Genomic DNA, 18,136 nt, shown 5'->3' on the forward strand with positions numbered 1-18,136 from the left:
GGCTTTCCAAAAGCGTGGGTTTTTTGATATCTGGAAAGGGATGTGCATTGGTGGAGTTCGGGAGGTTTGGGAGTTTCCTGGCTAGCTTACGGAGGCCGTAAGAAGGATATTTCGAGTTCATGGTGTCTTCGGTCTGGATCGGCTCGGTGTACATTCTGGCAGGACGCAGGTGGCTTTGGAAAATCGCAAGCAACCGAGTTACAGAGTGAGCTTCAAATCTCTCTACCGGGCTTGGCATGAGGTGCTCCAGACATCTATTCCGTTTTGGATTCGGGTTTGAGCTTGATATCAGAGCCCTAAGCTCTTTGTATATATCCTCAACTAATCCATCCGGACATCTTCTCGGAATTCTTCGTGTCTTTCCTTTCGTCCTTCTCCAGAATGTCCCTCACTTATCACTCTGCTTTCTAGCAATCTTAGCTTTTATCTCTTACACTCAACTTCTGATGTCCCTCATTATCCTCTGACCTGCTTCTCACCGTCTCCTCGTTGAGCTTAAGCTCGAGCTCGCAACCTTCTTCTCGCGCTGCTATCTTCCCTCCCTGTCCACCCCCTCTTCCCCTTTCCAGCTTCAAACCCGCTCTCATCATCTTCATCCCGTCGTCACCTTTCCTCCCCGCCCCTCTCTCCCAGATCCAACCATGCCACCATCTCTAATTCCCATTCCACTACCTCGCTACTCTGACTCCCCTCCCATCAAAAAGCCGGCATTACGAACCACCCTCTGAAGCTTTCCTACACTTTTCACTCAGCAGTCTTCAAAGCAAGCCCTGTCTCCTATCAGATTCAAGAACGGGAGGGGAAGGCGTCACGCACCCTTTCTTTCGCAATAAGCGCAATGAGCTCTTAGGGTTTCCAAGAAGCAGCCTGTTACCCCGTCCTCTACGTACATGGCGCCCTTCACTCTCCTTCATACGTACCACTTGGTTTTGCTGTAGGGTAGGGTAGGGCTCTCTCCGTCCTTTTTCCATCCTCTCCTCTCCATCCGCTCCATCCTCTCCGCAGCCCGATCGATCGATACCTGCAAGTTCTTTTTTTTTTTTTTTTTTTCATTCCAAGATGATCGTCGCCTGAGGAAGGAAAGTCATCAGCGAGAGCGTTCTTCTGCTTCTTCAACTTTCAAGTCTTTTTTTTTACGGCTCAAGCTTCCCCTGATTCAAATATGGTTCCCGTCAGCTCTCTGGTGCGAGATATGGATCAATTCTCGGTTGAGCACGCGAGGTTTTCTCTCCCTTTGCCCGACTGAGGCGAGACTGACACAGCGCCGAGTTTTGGGGGGGGGGGGGGGGGAAGGAAAGAAAGAAGAAGAAGAAGAAGAAGAAGAAGGGAAAAAAGGCTCCCGTGTCGGCACATGTACGTCTCCCACTAGAATGGGGCCTGTGGAGAAAGAGGCCGCTGCCATCCGTTGATTGATGCAAGATGCGCCTTCTGGACGTGGCAAATACGCACCTTTTTGCTTTCTTTTGGAGGACTTGGAAGCGGACCCGCTGGGGAGAGAATATATCAATCAAACATCAGGAAATGCCGACGTGGACGATGAGGGAAAAATCTCGCTGCTGACGCTGTAGAAGTGGAGAGAGGTATATGGGGTTTTTTGGGGGGGGGGTTTTTTTTTTTTTTTTTTTTTTTTCTTTTTGGTCGCGGAGACCAGGACGGGCTATGTATGTTGTATCCAGGCGTGTTTGGGGAGTAGTAGAGGGATGAAGAGATGAAGGCCTTCGTGTGGTCGGTCCACGGAAGAAGAGGATAACGCGCACCTGGGGAGGCTTCGCCCGGGGGGTACCTACCTACCTACCTACTTGGTCATGGGCAGGCGAGCCAAGAGATAGACAGGGCATGGCTTCGGGGATGGAATCATCAGTAGAGTGTGGAGCCTCTACAAGCTCGTGTGGGATTAGCATGTTCGTGTCGGGCTTCTGCCGTTCGCCCAAGTAAGTGGAGGAAGGAAGTGAGTGATTTGGTTAATGAGTATCGGAAAAAAAAGAAGTATATCTATGTATATATATATATATATATATACAGAGTAGCTAGCGCCTGGGAAAAGGGCTTTAGTATATTACAGTACATATAAGACTGGCGAAGCTCTTGCTGGTCTCTTCGTTTCTTCTTGAATTTAACTCACGTCGTGTAATTCCCTATTAAATGGTCTTCTGGCACTGGCTATGATTGAGTGAGTGATACATACATAGACGACGGGTAGCAGTTCGGCCGCGCAGCAGCGTAAGCGAGCGAGACCCACTCGGCAAAACAGTAACAAAAAAAAACAATAGCAACCAACAACAGTCAGTCCACTAAACTCCTGCAATGAGTATCAACGAATACTGATGTGAAAATAAACAATTGTTACAAAATTTAAAGAACAGGAAAACTCTGCGAAGCTCAGCTGCAAGCTCACATACTATTTATTATAAAAAGTGGTCCAGTTTACAAACCTAATTGAATAAATAGGGGGTTCCGACGGTCTATGTACGAAATCAAACCGACGAGATAGATGGAGACATGCATGACTATGAGCGACTGTACGCCGCTGAGCCACCACAACCCCTTCTCGCCAGTTAATGGAAGATAGTTCGCAGAATTGCTTCAGATCAAGTAGGTAGGTAGGTAAAGATAGTTGCGCACGAGAAAAAGACCCGCAGCGATAAGCGAGGAAGACGTGGGAGGGAGAGGTGCTTCCGGCGTGGAATTTAAGAGTGGTGGTCTAAGGGAGGGCAGAGTTCCAAATCTGCTTTTGCGAGTGTCTACGGAGAGCAGCAGGAGGAAGAGGAAGAGCACGCCGATGAATCCGTTGATATGCTTCCACGAGCGTCTTCTTATGATCAGCAGAATCAGCAGCAGCAAAAGCGCAAGAACACAATCCTTGCCGATCGTCACGCAGATCTCAAATACGAATGAACACGAGAGTACTTCCAGCTAGACAGGACAACATCGCCGATGAGATCAGATATATATATATGCGCAAATGCCAACGGCAATGCAAACAACCCAAAAGCAAAAAGTGACTCATCCGCCACTTGTGTACCAGGCCGACCTGGATATCTCTCCTACTGCACAAGACCTCTCCAGGCACAGCAACATCAACCAATTGGTAATCCCAGTACCTACCTACCTACCTACCTAATCCCCGAAGCCAGCTTGGGAAACTCCGCAACGAGCCTCGAGCGCGCGCCTTCCTTTATTGGTACAGTACCGCCTCTAGCCCAGCGCTTTACACGTATACGTAACACGTACACGGATAGACGAAGTCCGCGGCAAGACCGCCCGAGTCTTGCACGTCTCTTGTCATCATATCATATCATATCATATCTTATCTTATGCTTTATTTCTCTTTCTTTCTCTCTTTCTCTCTTTCTCTCTTTCTTTCTCTCTTTCTTTCTCTCTTTCTTTCTCTCTTTCTTTCTCTCTTTCTTTCTCTCTTTCTTTCTCTCTTTCTTTCTCTCTTTCTTTCTCTCTTTCTTTCTCTCTTTCTTTCTCTCTTTCTTTCTCTCTTTCTTTCTCTCTTTCTTTCTCTCTTTCTTTCTCTCTTTCTTTCTCTCTTTCTTTCTCTCTTTCTTTCTCTCTTTCTTTCTCTCTTTCTTTCTCTCTTTCTTTCTCTCTTTCTTTCTCTCTTTCTTCCTTTCTTCCTTTCTTCCTTTCTTCCTTTCTTCCTTTCTTCCTTTCTTCCTTTCTTCCTTTCTTCTCTCTCTCTCTCTCTCTCTCTCTCTCTCTTGATAGGACAAACCCGGATGCCGCATCGTTTCCCTCTAGAGCAAAGGTGGAGGGAGAGAGAAGGAGGAAGGGGGGGGAAGGGGAGGGTATGTTGATATAAGTAAGTTCATTCAGTGTTTATAATTTACCTACCTGCCATATAGAGTCTTCTCTTGAGTCTTGACTGTACCTAATCGTCTGTTGCCTTGGGTATTATTGTTAAGAAAATACCGACCAGCTCGGCACACCTCACAGAAGTCAAAAACATGCAGAAAATGAAGGATGAGCATATCCAACACGGCATCAAGTAAATGATGATACTAGGTCGGTTCCAGAGAAGATTATCGAGGTTTGGTGCTTGGAAGACCCCTTGGGAGGGAGGTCCCAGGGCGAGAAGCGCTTGTTCCGCTATCCACCCACTAGACGCAAATCAATACTACTACTACTACTAACACGGCATAAAGTCACTCCCTTGAGATTCACTTAGGATAATTATCGTATTATCTCTCCCCTTTCTCCTTCCTTTATCTACACACCATCCCCCCTCTCCAACCACACTCTCCTGTCATTTTAATATATACACACACACGCCACAGTCTCTCCCCTCGACAACCATGTATCGATCCAATTACCCCCAAAATGCTACTTATGATACAATAAACAAAAGAGGTATCATCTGACTGTATACAAGAAACACAGCCATCTCGACAAAGCCCGAGAGGACGGAACTAGGGATCCGGCTTTGAAAAGGTAAGAAAAGCACAAAAATGGACAACAATCCTACCCCGATCCCAACCATTGTAAATGCTAAGACTCCTTCCGTCTCGTATCCTCAACTCCCCGCAAACAATACAGCAGGAGTCATTTCCCCCTATTATGATGCGTATTGTATTTTGTTGCATTGTGTGCATTCCCGTGTCGAGTATCCGCTAAAGCGCAAGCAACAAGGGGAAAAAATGCAGCATGTCTCTCATCTCAATTCTTGACGTCGTGTTCCGAAGCGGATCTCTGAGAAGAAAGTGAAGATTATCGAACTTCCAACGCCCGTGCCTTCTCCTGCTCAATCCGGTGCTGTAGGCGCTTCGTCTCGCGCACTGCCTCCTCCCTCTCGTTCTGCAGCTCCATAACCTGGATTTGTGCGATGTTCATGCGACCAACGACTTCTTCCATCTGTCTATCCGCTTCGACGAGAGCAGCCTCGAGCTCGCCGACCTTCTGCTTAAGGAACTCCATCTTGGAGTCCTCTGATACGGTCATTGCCGTGCCGGATGTTGTGGAAATGAGCTGGGGTGCTTTAGTCGAGCCGGCGAAGAGTTGCGAGATGGGGGAGTGGGGCTCAAAGCGTCGTGGTGAGCGAATTCCCTCCCTTATGCGTTGAAGCTGCACGTTGTGGCTCTCCTTCAGGCCACGGATCTCATTCTCGTGGCGAGAAACCTTCTCTTCGGTGGTCTGCTGGGCAAGCATCAGTTGATCCTCGAGCGACTTGAGCTTGCGCTGCATGAACATGATTTTCTCTGCATTGGCCCTTTGCTCCTTCTCGCCACGCTCGATCGTTTCGGACAGGCGCTGGCGCAAAGCCGCGTTCGCAGCCAGTTGCTGACGGACTTGAATTGCCAGCTCCTCAACCCGCTTTGCTGAGCCACGGAGCTCTTCTGCAAGCGCAGCTTCATTACCCATGTGGAACATCTCCCCTTCGCGCAAGGATTCCGACTGCCCTCGAAGAGATTCAGCTTCGCGCCGGGCAAAGTCCCGCTCAGACATGGCATCTGCAAGACTTTGCTCGAGTTCGCTCATCGCCCGTTCCGTCTCCTTGTCCCGCGAACCAGGAGCCTCGAGATTCTTGACTCGATCCAGGGACTCGCGGTATGCCTTTTGTAACTCCTTGTACGATCGCTCGAGCGCCTCGGACGAAACGGTCCCGGAGGCACCCCTCTCCCGTGGTCCGGTGGGAACAAGGATATCGCTCTCTCCAAGCAGGGTTTTCAGAGAGCCGATTTCCTGCTCCGCGCGGTCGAGGTCCATCTTCAATCCACTCAACCCCTTTTCGCATTGCCATTTCTGCTCGATAGCATCGTCTGCACGGCGGCGCAGACTGTTGATCTCTTGCCGGAGATGTGCAACCTCCTTATCGTATCCCATTCGTCGCGGAGAGCTTGACAAGGCCCGATCCCTCTCCAATTCCAATTGTCGGATCTTCTTCTGGTGCTCGCGGTTTTGGTGCTCTTGACGTTCGAGGAGGCTCTGGAGTGCTTTGTGCAAGGCATCACGTTGGAGTTCAACATCTTTCACCCGCTCAACCAGTGAGTCTCTCGATTCGGTGTTCTTGACGGAAGTCGACCTTCTCAGAGACGCTGGTCTGCTCTTGGAGAGACCTGTCGCCTGAGCGACTGAGTTTGACCGGAACAGCCCGGAGGATGGGGTGGAAGGCGTGGCTTCCTCGGATATCGCGTTAAACCTCGTCATCTGCTGTTGCATCTCCATCTGCAGTCTCTGCGCATTAATCAGGGTGAGATTCTCGTTCTTGAGGCTTTGCAGCTCCTGTTGCATCTTCGACTGCTCGTAAGTGAGCCTTTCATGCTCGGCAGCTTGGGCTTCCAGACCTTCCACTCGAGCTCGGAGCCCAGGAACGATTTCATCTCGCAGATTGTCTCGCTCGTTGTGTGAGCTTTGAAGCTCACCCTTCAGCGCCACGAGGAGGTCCTCAAAATTATCCTTGAGCTGTCTCTCTTCAGCCAGTCGACGGCGCAGATCTTCGCACGTGGCTTCGAGGTCCCTCAATCGGCCACTGGCGTCCATGGAGTTCATGGAACTAAGGTCAACCTGCTCAAGCTGTCAGCAACAGGCTCGTAACCCATAAGATGTACCGACCTGTGACGCCCTCTCTTCTAACTCTCGAATCTGCACCTCCAGATGTTTGCGTCTGTCCCTCTCATCTTGCACCTTGGTGGTTAGTTCCAAGCTCATCAAAGCTTTCTCCTGTTCGGCTTTGCGGAGCATCCGGTCTAGCTCATCCTGCTTGGAGTCCTGGTCCCCGTATCTGACGGAGCTAGTACCCGAGTCCGAGAAATAGTCGCTGGTTCGCTTCCCCGTGGTCGGGGACGGGTTGAGTGCTTCTGATTGTAACCGCTCGACGAGATCCTCCAGGTCCATCTCTCGACGTATCGAGGACGCCAGCTCGGAGCTGATCTCCTTCAGTTCTTTCTCCATCTCTGCGACTGGGATTGGTGTTGCTGGCGTTGTCGGAGGGGGTTGTAGATATGGGCTTCCAAAGTAACCCCCAACCCCAGAATTGGCCTTGGGGACATCGATGGCTCCGGGGATATTTCTGGCCGGTGCCTTAGAGTTGTCGGTGGCGGGAGGAGTACGATTTGCCAAAGCCTTTTCGGTTCCTGGGGATGGATTGTTACCTGCTCTCCAACCGAAGAAGCTTCCGAGCTTGGATGCGCCTGGCGACGATAGTGGTTTCTGTGGAGTTGCGCTGGAGTCGTCGGATTCGGTCGAGTACCCGCGAGAGGTGGTAACGTTAGCTTCATCTTGTGGAGTGGGTTTCCTGGAAAACATGGAGGAGTCGGCGTATGATGCGGAGCTAGAGTCGCTGTTCCATGGGCCGCTGGTGCTTGCTTCTGACGCGGATGCTTCGCTGGTCAACCTCACATGCTCTGACGAATAGTCTGATGCTGGCGGTGGCGATGGGACGAGAAGGTTCGGGATGGGGATATGCTCTTCCGGGTTCGTTTGGTGATTGGGCAACGATGTGTCGGTACCAGTGTCAGGAGGTGTAGCTGTAGCCGCCGTCAAAGCCACTGGTTCGTTTGATAATCTGTCGACAGGTCAGCACAACCATGTCACCGAAACACGCAGGTTTCATTACGCAGTAGAGACTATATACTTCTGCTGCGTAAGCTCTGCCGGGATATACGGAAGACCGGGCGTTGGAGGAAACTCGTGGAGGGTTGGGCTGTCCACCGAGAAGGGTCTGACGAACGGTTGGTTTGGTCGATACAGCTTCGCCGTGAGATATTCTGGAGTTGAGAACCTCGAAACCAAGGGCGAAGCTGTCGCGGGCAACGGCTTTCTCCTCACCGGTGACGACAAGGACGAGGACGACGTATTGGAAGCAAGAGTCTCTGCACGAGATCGGATGGCTAGCGAAGAGTTCGTAAAGTGGCTCCCGCTACGGGCGTGGTCTGTATCAGCTATTTTGAGAGGATGAACGGGATCCAAGGGGGGGGCAGATAAAGTTGAATCCTCTCGCGTCTCAGGTTGTTGAAGGGAGAAGCAAGAGGATGAGGACGCAGGAGAGGAGGGCGAGGAGGCGGAGGAAAAGGAGCGTCTGGCATCTTCCATGATGATTATGATTTTGAGCAATGCACTGGGTTGATGGGAAAGACATTGGTTTGCAGCGCTGCTGCTTGGAGATGAAGTTGATGTGCGAGCTGGGCGAGAGGTGAAATCTGAAGTGGAAGTGGTGAAAATAGTGGAGATGTAGGCCCGATCCAAGGCGCCATGAATAGTGCCCTGACCCTGACCCTGACCCGGACGCGAACCCTGCCCTTGTTCCTGCGCCTGCGCCTGCGCCTGCGGACCTGCGTGCAAGTGCAAGTGCGAGTGCGAGTGCGAGCGACACGAGCAGTAGGAATCACTGTGGCAATGGGATTGGGAGTGGGCGCTTGCGCTTGCGCTTGGCCTCGGGCGGCTATGGCTGCAGCGTGAAGACGACGATCGCTGCACTCGGGCTCGAACGACACGTCTCGAGCTTAGCGCCGCCAGGAACAAGTGAAGCATTCAGTTGGATGGGATTGGTGGAGGAGCCGGCGAAGGTGCAAGGCAGGCGGGTAGGCAGGCAGGCAGGCAGGCAGGCAGGCAGGCAGGCAGGCAGTCAGTCAGTCAGTCCGTCAGTCAAGTCCGTCAAGGGCCGACCGACGGCGACCGACGGACCGGGAGAAAGCGAAGATGAGACTGAAATTGAAAATAAACACACGAACCAGCCACCATTCATCCCAAACTTGACAGCCGCCCGCCCAGATGAATCGATGAATTGCCAGAGATTCCAATCTCACGTTTCTCATGCTCCCACGTAAAACTCCCCATCGTCATTCCCCCGCATTACTTGGCTGCCAGGAGGCATTACACAGCTACGAAACCCCGACGCCGCCTTGTTTGTGACACGAACCGTCGTCTACGCACCGGTAATACGGTACTACTACTACTACTACTATATTTTCGAGTGCACAGGCGAGAGGGTCGAGACCCTGCTCTAATAATAAGAATTAATACCAAGCATTCCCCAGTTGCTTCCAGATCGTGGCTTGCCATTATTCTCTTGTAACCCCTTCTCCCGAAAAGCAATACTGTCTGTCTCTCTCGCCCTTCTCCCGAACCCCCGACCCCGAACCCGAACCGCGAATCGTCCTCACCGCCCCCAATTTGCGGAGCTGTCTGCCGATATCTAACCCCGATCTGGTCTAAATTCTGGGCAAAATTCTTCAAAGAAAAGATTGCCATCTCCCCCTTTTCAGCTCTACTTCTATCAACTTATCGACCTCGCCTCGCGTTGCTGCACGCCGTCTAATCTGCAGGGAGTAATGCGACCCCATCCTCGATAAAATCACCTCTCCGTACGGTCTCTAATGACTTTTCCGTATCATAATTCTTATGAGATTTGATTTGGCAAATTGGCTGCAGTCGCGGAATGTGGGCCCGTGTTATGCGACGTATTCTGGCAAGCGCCACGAGGAGCTCATAACAATCGCGTTATTAATTATTCCTGCATTGATTCGTTGCGATGATCTACATTATCGGCAATATTTCCTCTTGTTCAATAAACTTCTCGGCTCATTGGCCCATTCCGGCACGTTTATGCAACTTGCCCTAACGCGAGAAGGGGAAATCCTCCTTCTCATACCTACCTCTAAGCGAGGAAGATACTCTAAAGACGATACCAAGCGCCCCTTTTTTCTTTTCTTTGTAGATCGCAGCGGGCGAGCAGCAAGTGATTCCTCACTCAAGCACCAGAGAACACCCACCGGCCTACCAGCCATTCTTGCCTTCGGTAGACTCGTCGTTATATTCAAAAGCCTCTTCTTTCTCTCCTCTGTACAACTCTCCAACCATCTCACCTCCCTCGCCGTCCCAAGCATCACAGCCAAATACCAAACCATGAACTCTCTCAAAGGCTTTAGATCATTTTTGGCTGTAGAGGTGGCAGGGGAGTCGAGCAACTAGACAGCTTTAGTTATGAATGCTGTCCAGAAATATTCGCAAATCTGTCTGATAGGTATTTGCATAGCAAAACCTGGCACTTCCTCGACCAATGTCCTCTTTATCTCTTTATCGCTGTACCAAATTTTATGTGTGTGTATATAGAGAGAGAGAGAGAGAGAGAGATACGTATATGTACGTGCTCCCCAGACACGAACGCGATCATCGGCATCGCAGTCCTGGGCTCGACAAATGCAACCGTAAAGACGGCCATGATGCTACGAATTGACATCCAGCTTTGTTGTCATCGGCTCTCTCCTCGCCACGCTGACCTTGCACGTTCGTCTATACCAACCACTGCACGCTCTGGTACCTGTACATACATGATCATCGCTCTAGGAATCACGGCATTGAGGGGCGAGTGCGAGGCAGATTTATTTTCCCTCTCTTTCTCCTCGCAGTGGAGGATCGCTCGAACGCGCGTTATGATAGTTCCCAGGAACAGAGCAAACAGAGCGAGCGCCACTCAAAGCTCCCGGTCCCACTCCATGCTAACTCATCTCAACATCAACACCAGCAACATCCCAAGCTTGTATTTCCACACATCCGTTGTACCTCACATACTTTTCTGGCGTCAGAGTCTCAGACAGGGAACCCCGCCCCCGAATGAAGTTGCCTCTCCCCACAAGCCACCAGCGGCATCGCACCCACCGCATCGTAACCTTCCCGCATCCCTCCCGCCACCCCGCTCCGCTCCGAGCCATCCCTATCCCCCTCCCGGCCAAAACGAAAGATGGCAAAAAGACAGGCCGGCCCGGCCCGTCCCTTCTCTAGACACGCTCTCGTAGCTAAGTAGTAAGAAAGCAATCTTTGGTTTTGGTCTTGTTGTACATCGTCATGTCCGAGCACCTCGCTGACGGAAACACTCTTCCGCAAGAGCCAGGCTAGCTTCAGCTTCAAGACACGCGAAAGTCCTTTCGATGCTGGCCGCTGGTCACTGGGCAGATGATATGCCGAAACTCCTCGGGATAGGCTTACGAGCAGGAGCTTGCTTACCTTTTTTACCTGCTTACTTTCTCCCAGCTCTCTCTCTCTCTCTCTCTCTCTCTCTCTCTCTCGATCTCGATCTCGTCAATGTGCCCACCTCGATCACGGCGTGGTCGCCCGGCTGTCCATCCATCGATCATTCATCGAAGCATCGTTTCCCTGTAAGCTGGTCTCCCGTATACCATCCCCCAAATATGAGCTAGGCGCTAGCCGAGAAAGTTCGCCAGTCAAAGCCGTTATTGTGCTCATTATCCTCCCGGGGGTAGGGTGAGAGATTGCAGTTAGGGAGCGCTGATGCTGATGCTGTTGCTGATGGTAACGGGTATGTGTATAGTGGCAGTATATAAAGATAGGGGATGAATGAGGGAGGGATATCACATGGCCTTCTAATTCTCCTATATTCTGTATTCCATACTCCTATCCTCGCTTCTCTTCTTGCAAACTCAGGTCCTACGTCAAGAACATGAATGATGTAAAAGCAGTCAAGTCAAGTAAGTATACACGTCACGCTTACCTATTCCAAGAAGCGGAACAGAACCCACTCGCACGATAAGAATAAGTAACCATACCTGCAACTCTTCCTATCCTACCCCGTGAGTTGGTCGTGACCTAGATGCATCCATCAAAGCCTCACATCCGAACCAATCAATAATCAATCAAGCAAGCAAGCTCCATATTTATTTCGTATACAAGCTTGAAAGGGGGGGTATAAAAAGGGGGGTTTCTTTACTTTTATGGATTGATCGCTCTTTCCTGCTTTATTTTTTCTTCTCACCGCGCTCGCTCGCTCTTCAGCATGGGATGGGATGGCATGGCATGGACAGATTGATAGATTGAGATCAAGTAAGAGCCAAGCCAGGCTACGAATCTCTTCGGCACAGGTAGCATACAGCATACATACATACATGTGTGAATTGAATTTCATTGAATACATGCAAAACTCGCATCAAACAGTATCATTTTCGGGAGCGGGCGGTCGGAATACACCTAATGGTATAGACTAGACTCGATGAGACTATATGTAGTTCGAATACACACACACACCCATATATACAAACATAGCTTTCGCCCAAGTATGCTTGCTGTCCAACTCCTTTTCGATTCCTTCTTCTGCCATATCAAGAGAAATCGCACCAGCCTCTCCGAAAGAAAGCGTATTACAGTATTCGATTACCTCAAGAGTACCACTATCATATTAAAAAAAAAGAACACCCACTCACTAGACAGATACCTAGGTATAGCAAGCCGCGGAACCCACCTCCCAAAGCGGCACACCCCGCCCAGCCAAGCAGCCCAAGAGAGAAAAACACCTCCCTCAAAACCATCTACTTACTAACAGAAACGCGACGAAAAGAGTCTACGCTTGCCAAAAAAAAAAATTAAAAATTAAAAATTAAAAAAATTAAATTCAAAAAAATCTCGCTTCACAGATAGTAGTATTCCCGTCTCGTAAATTGGAAACACAGAGAAGGTTACCTGTCTACTCGCTACGAGTCCACAAACACGGCGACGTAATGAGAACCCGTGCTTGTAGCTACGTAGTAGTAGCTAGCGAAATCCTAACCGTTTCCAAGTCAATCAATTGTGAACTTACTACGTAGTACTTGTACTACGTACGTACTGTATGTCCGTCTCGAAAAACCTTAATAAACTACAGCTCCAAATATATATATATATATATATATATATATATATATTTTAACCCCCCCCATCCCCCACCCCCACCCCCACCCCCCACACGTCGTCGGGAAATACGTAGTAGCAGTAGCAGTACCTACCGTACAGTACCAGTAAACGACCATATCTATTTATAGCACCAAAAGAAACCTTTGCAGTACGGTATTGCATCAAAGTTCCTGGTCTCCCCCCCAACCCCCCAAAAAAAGGAAAAGGAAAAAAAGTTTATGTGTAATTTTTTTCTTCTCAAAAACGCTCAAGTCTGAAATTTGCCTTTTTTTTTTTTCCTTTCGCATTCGTATTCGTATCCTTTCGGCTTCCGAGAAAGAAAAAAAGGAAAAAAAAAAAAAAAACCGCTCCGCTAGGTACTAGAGCTTCCCGTACCTAAGGTAGTAAGTAGTACCTAGGTAGGTAGGTACCTTACCTAGCTCGCTGGGCGGGGCGGAGCCCGGTACTCCGTGATATATACCGTAGTATAATCAAGAAAAAAGAAATCTAATTTTTCTTTTCAAGAAAAAAAAAAATGAAAGAAGTTAAGAGAAATTAAGATTAAGATTTGGTTGTTGAAAAAAAAAAAAAAAAAAAAAAAATAGAAAAATTTTTTTTTTCCGAGAGAAAATAAAATGAGAATTCAAGAAAGAGCAATTTTTGGGGGGTTTTAAAAATACTACTACGTACACGAGGTTTTTTTTTTTTTTTTTTTTTTTTTTTTTTTGCATCACGTCAGCTTACTACGCATCGATCTCACTGGTTGTGTAGAGATGATTGATTATAGTAGTAGTAGTAGTAGTAGTACGTGCGAATAGAGCTAGAATTTGTAAGTATGAATGAATGGTACGGTAGCTACCTATTGTCATTACGGTCCCCTTCCCTTCCTCCTCCCTCTCCCCCGCCCCTCTCCTCCTAAATATCTATCAGACCCAGTCCGTCCGTCCAGGTCTGTAAATCGTACTTACGACTACATACATACGTACTCACGACGGACAAGTACGTACGTACGTACAGTAGAACGGTGATTGCTGAACGGACGGCTCAAGGAAAAAGCACACCCTGACTGCTGACAAGTCCAAGTCCAAGTCCAACTCCAACTCCAACTCCAAGCGCACAGAATAAATAGTAGTACTAGAGGTACTTACCACCCCCCCCCCCCCCCCCCCCCCCCCCCCCCCCCCGTCCCCACCATCCCCCACCGTCCCCCGTCCCCCCCGAAACGCTACCTACTGTACGTAGTACCGACCGGTACCACACAGCCTGAAGGAGCCCGAAAAGTGTAAAATCCCCGCCGTTTAACCCCCCTGGTCACCCTACCCTACCCTACCCTACCCCTCAGGGTGCAACACCACTTACTACACCTACGTAGTACAACACTTACTACGTACCTGGGTAAGTACGCCTGTGACGTAGTACCTACCCACCTACCCACCTACCCACCTACCAACCTACCTACCGTCCCGGCAGACTCAAAAATCACCCTACTACCGGTACCGGTACCACCCTACCCTACATTATTTGTGTGCCACGGCCACGGCTACCTAGAAGGAAGCTCGCAAGCGTGAGAAGCACTACCGTACGTACGTACTACTAGGAACCAGCCGCCGAGCAGCACGGTATCTTCCCCGCTGAGCTAGAGGACGGGGCCAGACAGGCATGATGGTTGAGGACTGAGAGCGGTTCTTTGGGCAGCTGCTGGTCTACGGTACTTGACCGGTACTAGAAGTAGGTACAGTGTAGGTACTACTGTACTAGAATGCTACCTACGTACTGCGGGGAGTGCGGGCTGGCTGGCTGTCTGTCTGGCTGTCTGTCTGGCTGTCTGGCTACTTATTACCGGTCGGTACCTTCCCTCGAGCATCACATCCACCACCCACCCAATGAGAAGAAGATGGCTCGCTCGCTCGCTCGACAGGTCTAGCGCCGATACTTAGAAGTGCAAGCTTGATCCACCACCACCACCACCACCACCACCGCTCACGCACGCCGACGCCCACCGCATGCCATCAGACCAGGTGTAGGTACCGGTACCGGTACCGGTAGGTACACCGCAGCCGACCCTGCAATCGTCTCACCACTCACCACAATACGTACAGTACCGGTAGGTACGTCGTAGATGCAGTGGTACGCCCCCTTCCCCTCTCGAAACCCCTCTACCCGTCGTCCTCCGGATCGCTTTCAGCCCGCACAGCAGAAGAAGAAGAAGAAGAAGAAGAAGCGGTCGGGCAGCTCCCGCTACTTAGAAGGCCGGGGGATGCGTACGAGACGGGTAGGGGGGGGACGGCGGTTAGAACTAGCTAGGTATATACATACTTACCTACCTACCTAGTGAGAGCGGTGGCGATGGACGATGTGAGCTCGGCGAGTGAGTGAGTGAGTGAGTGGCATTAAGGCATCGATCGAGATGCTGGCGCGGGAAAGGGTGGACGAGAGAGTGTTTCTACTCTACTGTACTGTACCAATATGGCGTGGCGTGGCGTGGCGTGGCGTGGCGTGGCGTGGGGGCCCTCCATCGTGGAGTCTAGTCGCGTGCGTGAAGCTGCTGAGAGAATAGAATCTCTAGCTACCTAGGGAGTTAAAGGTTGCGCGGTGTACAACGCCGGTAGGTAGTGCTGCGTTGCTTGCTTGCATCGGTAGCTGCACAAGCGGTTTGTTTACTGACGAATCGGGGCCGGTTGCGGTTTCTCGGCCGGGCCCCCTCCAGAGCGAGAAGGCACTCCAGCACCAGCACCGGTACCGTACCGTACCGCGTCGGACTGACACCAAGATCCAGAATTGGATACCTAGTACCTAGTACCTAGTACCTAGTACCTAGTACATACTACTAGGTAGTAGATTCCGAGCAGCCAAGATCCGCGACTTCGCTCGTCGGGCTACCCGCGAAGTACTATCAGAAAGGGCTAGGAGGGCTACTGTACAGTAGAAATAGCGATCCCGACTCTCTCTCTCTCTCTCTCTCCGGGAAGGCTGCGTGGAACAAAAGGTGCCTTGGTCTTGATGTAAGTACTAGTACGTGGTAACTCTATTACCGGTATCCAAGAACAATTCGATTACCCCCCCCCCACCCCATGAATAAATACATGTCGGACAGAGTTTAGCTCCGGAAATCGCAGAGCGGTGAATTTCTGAATGGGCTCGAAAAGCCCTCCCTGTCAAGTACCGGTAAGTCCATTGCACAGACGAGATAGGTACAGTAGGTAGTACCGGCTCGAAGATACGTACTTTTGCACGGCCGAGTGAATCCTTGAGCCGTAAGTACCTACTGTACGTAGTACTGTACAGGTTGATCGGTTTAGAAGTACGTAGTACGTACGTAGTACGTAGTAAGAGCTGGTAAGACCCCTTGTCAGATTATACTTTCGACATGTACAGTACTACTAGTAGTAATTCATAGGGGGGGGGGAGAGTATACGGGAGAGTACGGTAGGTAGGTGTACCTATTCTGATGTTTCAACGTTTCGCGCAACTACTATACAGTACTTCCGAGTACGACTGCAGCTCTGCACCCCCAAGGTTCGTTGAGGTTTGTTTAATAGATTCCAACGAGTCTGAAACGAGACGGAGGCTTTTCTGGGCCCGGAACAGCTGGGATGAGCGGGCATTGGAAGTTTTTTTTCGCTGCGTTACGGTAGGTATACCCCTCCTCGCACACGCTCGGGCAGCTGAGCTGATCTTGCAATGCTATGTTAATCCGTGGTAGCAGAACAGTGTCGAAGAGATGTTGAGCAGAGGCTGTGAAGGCGGTCCAGCACAGCACCGACAGCGCGGGGGACTCGTGCCACCAAACATGTGCCCTTGGAGAGCACATGTCATCCATCCAACGCGTTGACGTCCCGTGGGATTGGGGTTGGTGTCAGTGTCAGTGTCAGTGTTGGTGTCAGTGTCAGTACAGCCAAGATCAGACGGTGCCCAAAGAGAAAGAAATGCACTTGTAGAGACGGTACCACCTCGGTGGATATGATGCACACATGCAAGCAAGCGCGCACGCACGCCTGCAGTCTGCCGTGCGTGCATATCGACTTCCTCTCTCGCGAATATCGAGTTTCTCGCGAGAGACTTTCTCGAGAGTTTTCCGAGAGTTTCTCGAGAGTTTCCCGAAAAGGAAGAGAAAAAAAAAACAATTGAGGACCGAAAGTTCGGAAGACGGCTTGCAGGATTGCACAAGTTCCTCCTGCGGCCGCCTCTATTCGGGACCGAGGAAGGCGTTTCGCTAGACAAGGCTGGCAGGCCGAAAGGCCGACAGGCCGATAGACAGACAGACAGACAGCGTGCGCACCGGCCGCACAGCTGAAAACGCCCGTGCTGTTGTGTGGGTGTTCAAGGTTTTGCGCCGGCACCGGTACCGGTGGGCTGTCGGTCAACGTGATATCCGTGTGCTTGGGACGAACTACCAAACCGCATTTGGTGCAGTCGAGTCGTAGTTAGACTGCCCACGGGAGAGGAGCGCTGAGATACCGGTACGGTACAGCATCGCTGAGTCACACCACACATACGTAGGACCTCTTGGAGTAAGAATAGCTTGGTTGCGATCTGATTTTCGCCCAGGGCCGAGGTGATACCGGTACAAGTTTGGACCTCCGTCGGGCAGGGCATTCCCGCGTCGTGTGCTTTTGACATTCAGCCCTCTTTCAGCCCACACGCCAGCAGATGGTCTATGCGTTTGATACGAGGCAAAGAGAAACATGTCGAATGTCTGTCTGACTTTCCGGCTCGTCCTTTAGGCTTTGTTTGGCCTTGTGCGATGGGATTGTTTCCGCAGACGCATTTGCTCGTCAGCATCGTAGACGGAACCGTAACAGATATGCTCTTGTACTCTCTTGTCGAGGCGTGGACTCGGGCCTGGATGCGGGTCGGAGGTGAAAGAGGTGGGCGCCATCGGGACGTGGGTGGGTGTCAGCCTTCTTTGTGTCACCGGGCGATGCTGATACACATTTTGATTTCTTTGATAAGTAGTAGTTATTGGATCATGATCAGCGTGGCTGGTTTGGGAAGAGATAAGAACGGCAATCGTCCGATACCTGTATCTGTACAGAGTATATACAGAGTATAGTTGTACTACCTATGTTCGGCTGTCTTGCGCCGCGTCGGCGTGCGTCTTGCAACATCATCAAGACTGTGGCCCTGGTGATGAAGAGAGCTTCCGATACAGTATAGGTGTTCAGTAACTAGGATGCGACATCTCGCGCTCTACGCCGTCAGCCACATTCTGAGCCCAGCTTCCACGGTATAAAGTCTGTCCGGTTGCGGTATACCTTGCCTGAGATAGACAAGGAGGTTGTATACCGTATACCGATATAGTAGTAGTACGGAGGGACTCGACATCTTGTATAGCGTCAAACTATAGCTCCTGTACATTATATAGTTTCCGTCGTCCCGACTCTGGAACCAGAGCCTGTGGAATGTAACGCCGACCGGGGATCAAGTTTGGTCTGCCAAGGTTGGTCTGCTTCTAGAAGTGCGGAGCAGGTAGGGGGAGGGTCCGTCTACTACGTATGTACGTAGTAGTATACCTCTGTCCTCAGGCCTGGGAAAC

At 50.6% G+C, this 18,136-nt stretch overlaps 1 protein-coding gene across 1 annotated transcript; it reads right to left on the bottom strand.

Moving 5' to 3' along the window:
• Positions 1 to 4,713: 4,713 nt before the first annotated feature.
• On the bottom strand, positions 4,714 to 8,034 carry L3040_003303 (uncharacterized protein; the record flags this gene model as incomplete). Its single annotated transcript, XM_007293679.2, has 3 exons — positions 4,714 to 6,507; positions 6,556 to 7,507; positions 7,559 to 8,034. 3 exons carry the CDS (start codon positions 8,032 to 8,034, stop codon positions 4,714 to 4,716), a joined length of 3,222 nt encoding a protein of 1,073 aa, XP_007293741.2.
• Positions 8,035 to 18,136: the final 10,102 nt, after the last annotated feature.

The sequence above is a fragment of the Drepanopeziza brunnea genome (genome assembly GCF_022702325.1).
Source record: "Drepanopeziza brunnea f. sp. 'multigermtubi' strain 214-2 chromosome Unknown ctg4, whole genome shotgun sequence".
NCBI classification, from domain to species: domain Eukaryota; kingdom Fungi; phylum Ascomycota; class Leotiomycetes; order Helotiales; family Drepanopezizaceae; genus Drepanopeziza; species Drepanopeziza brunnea.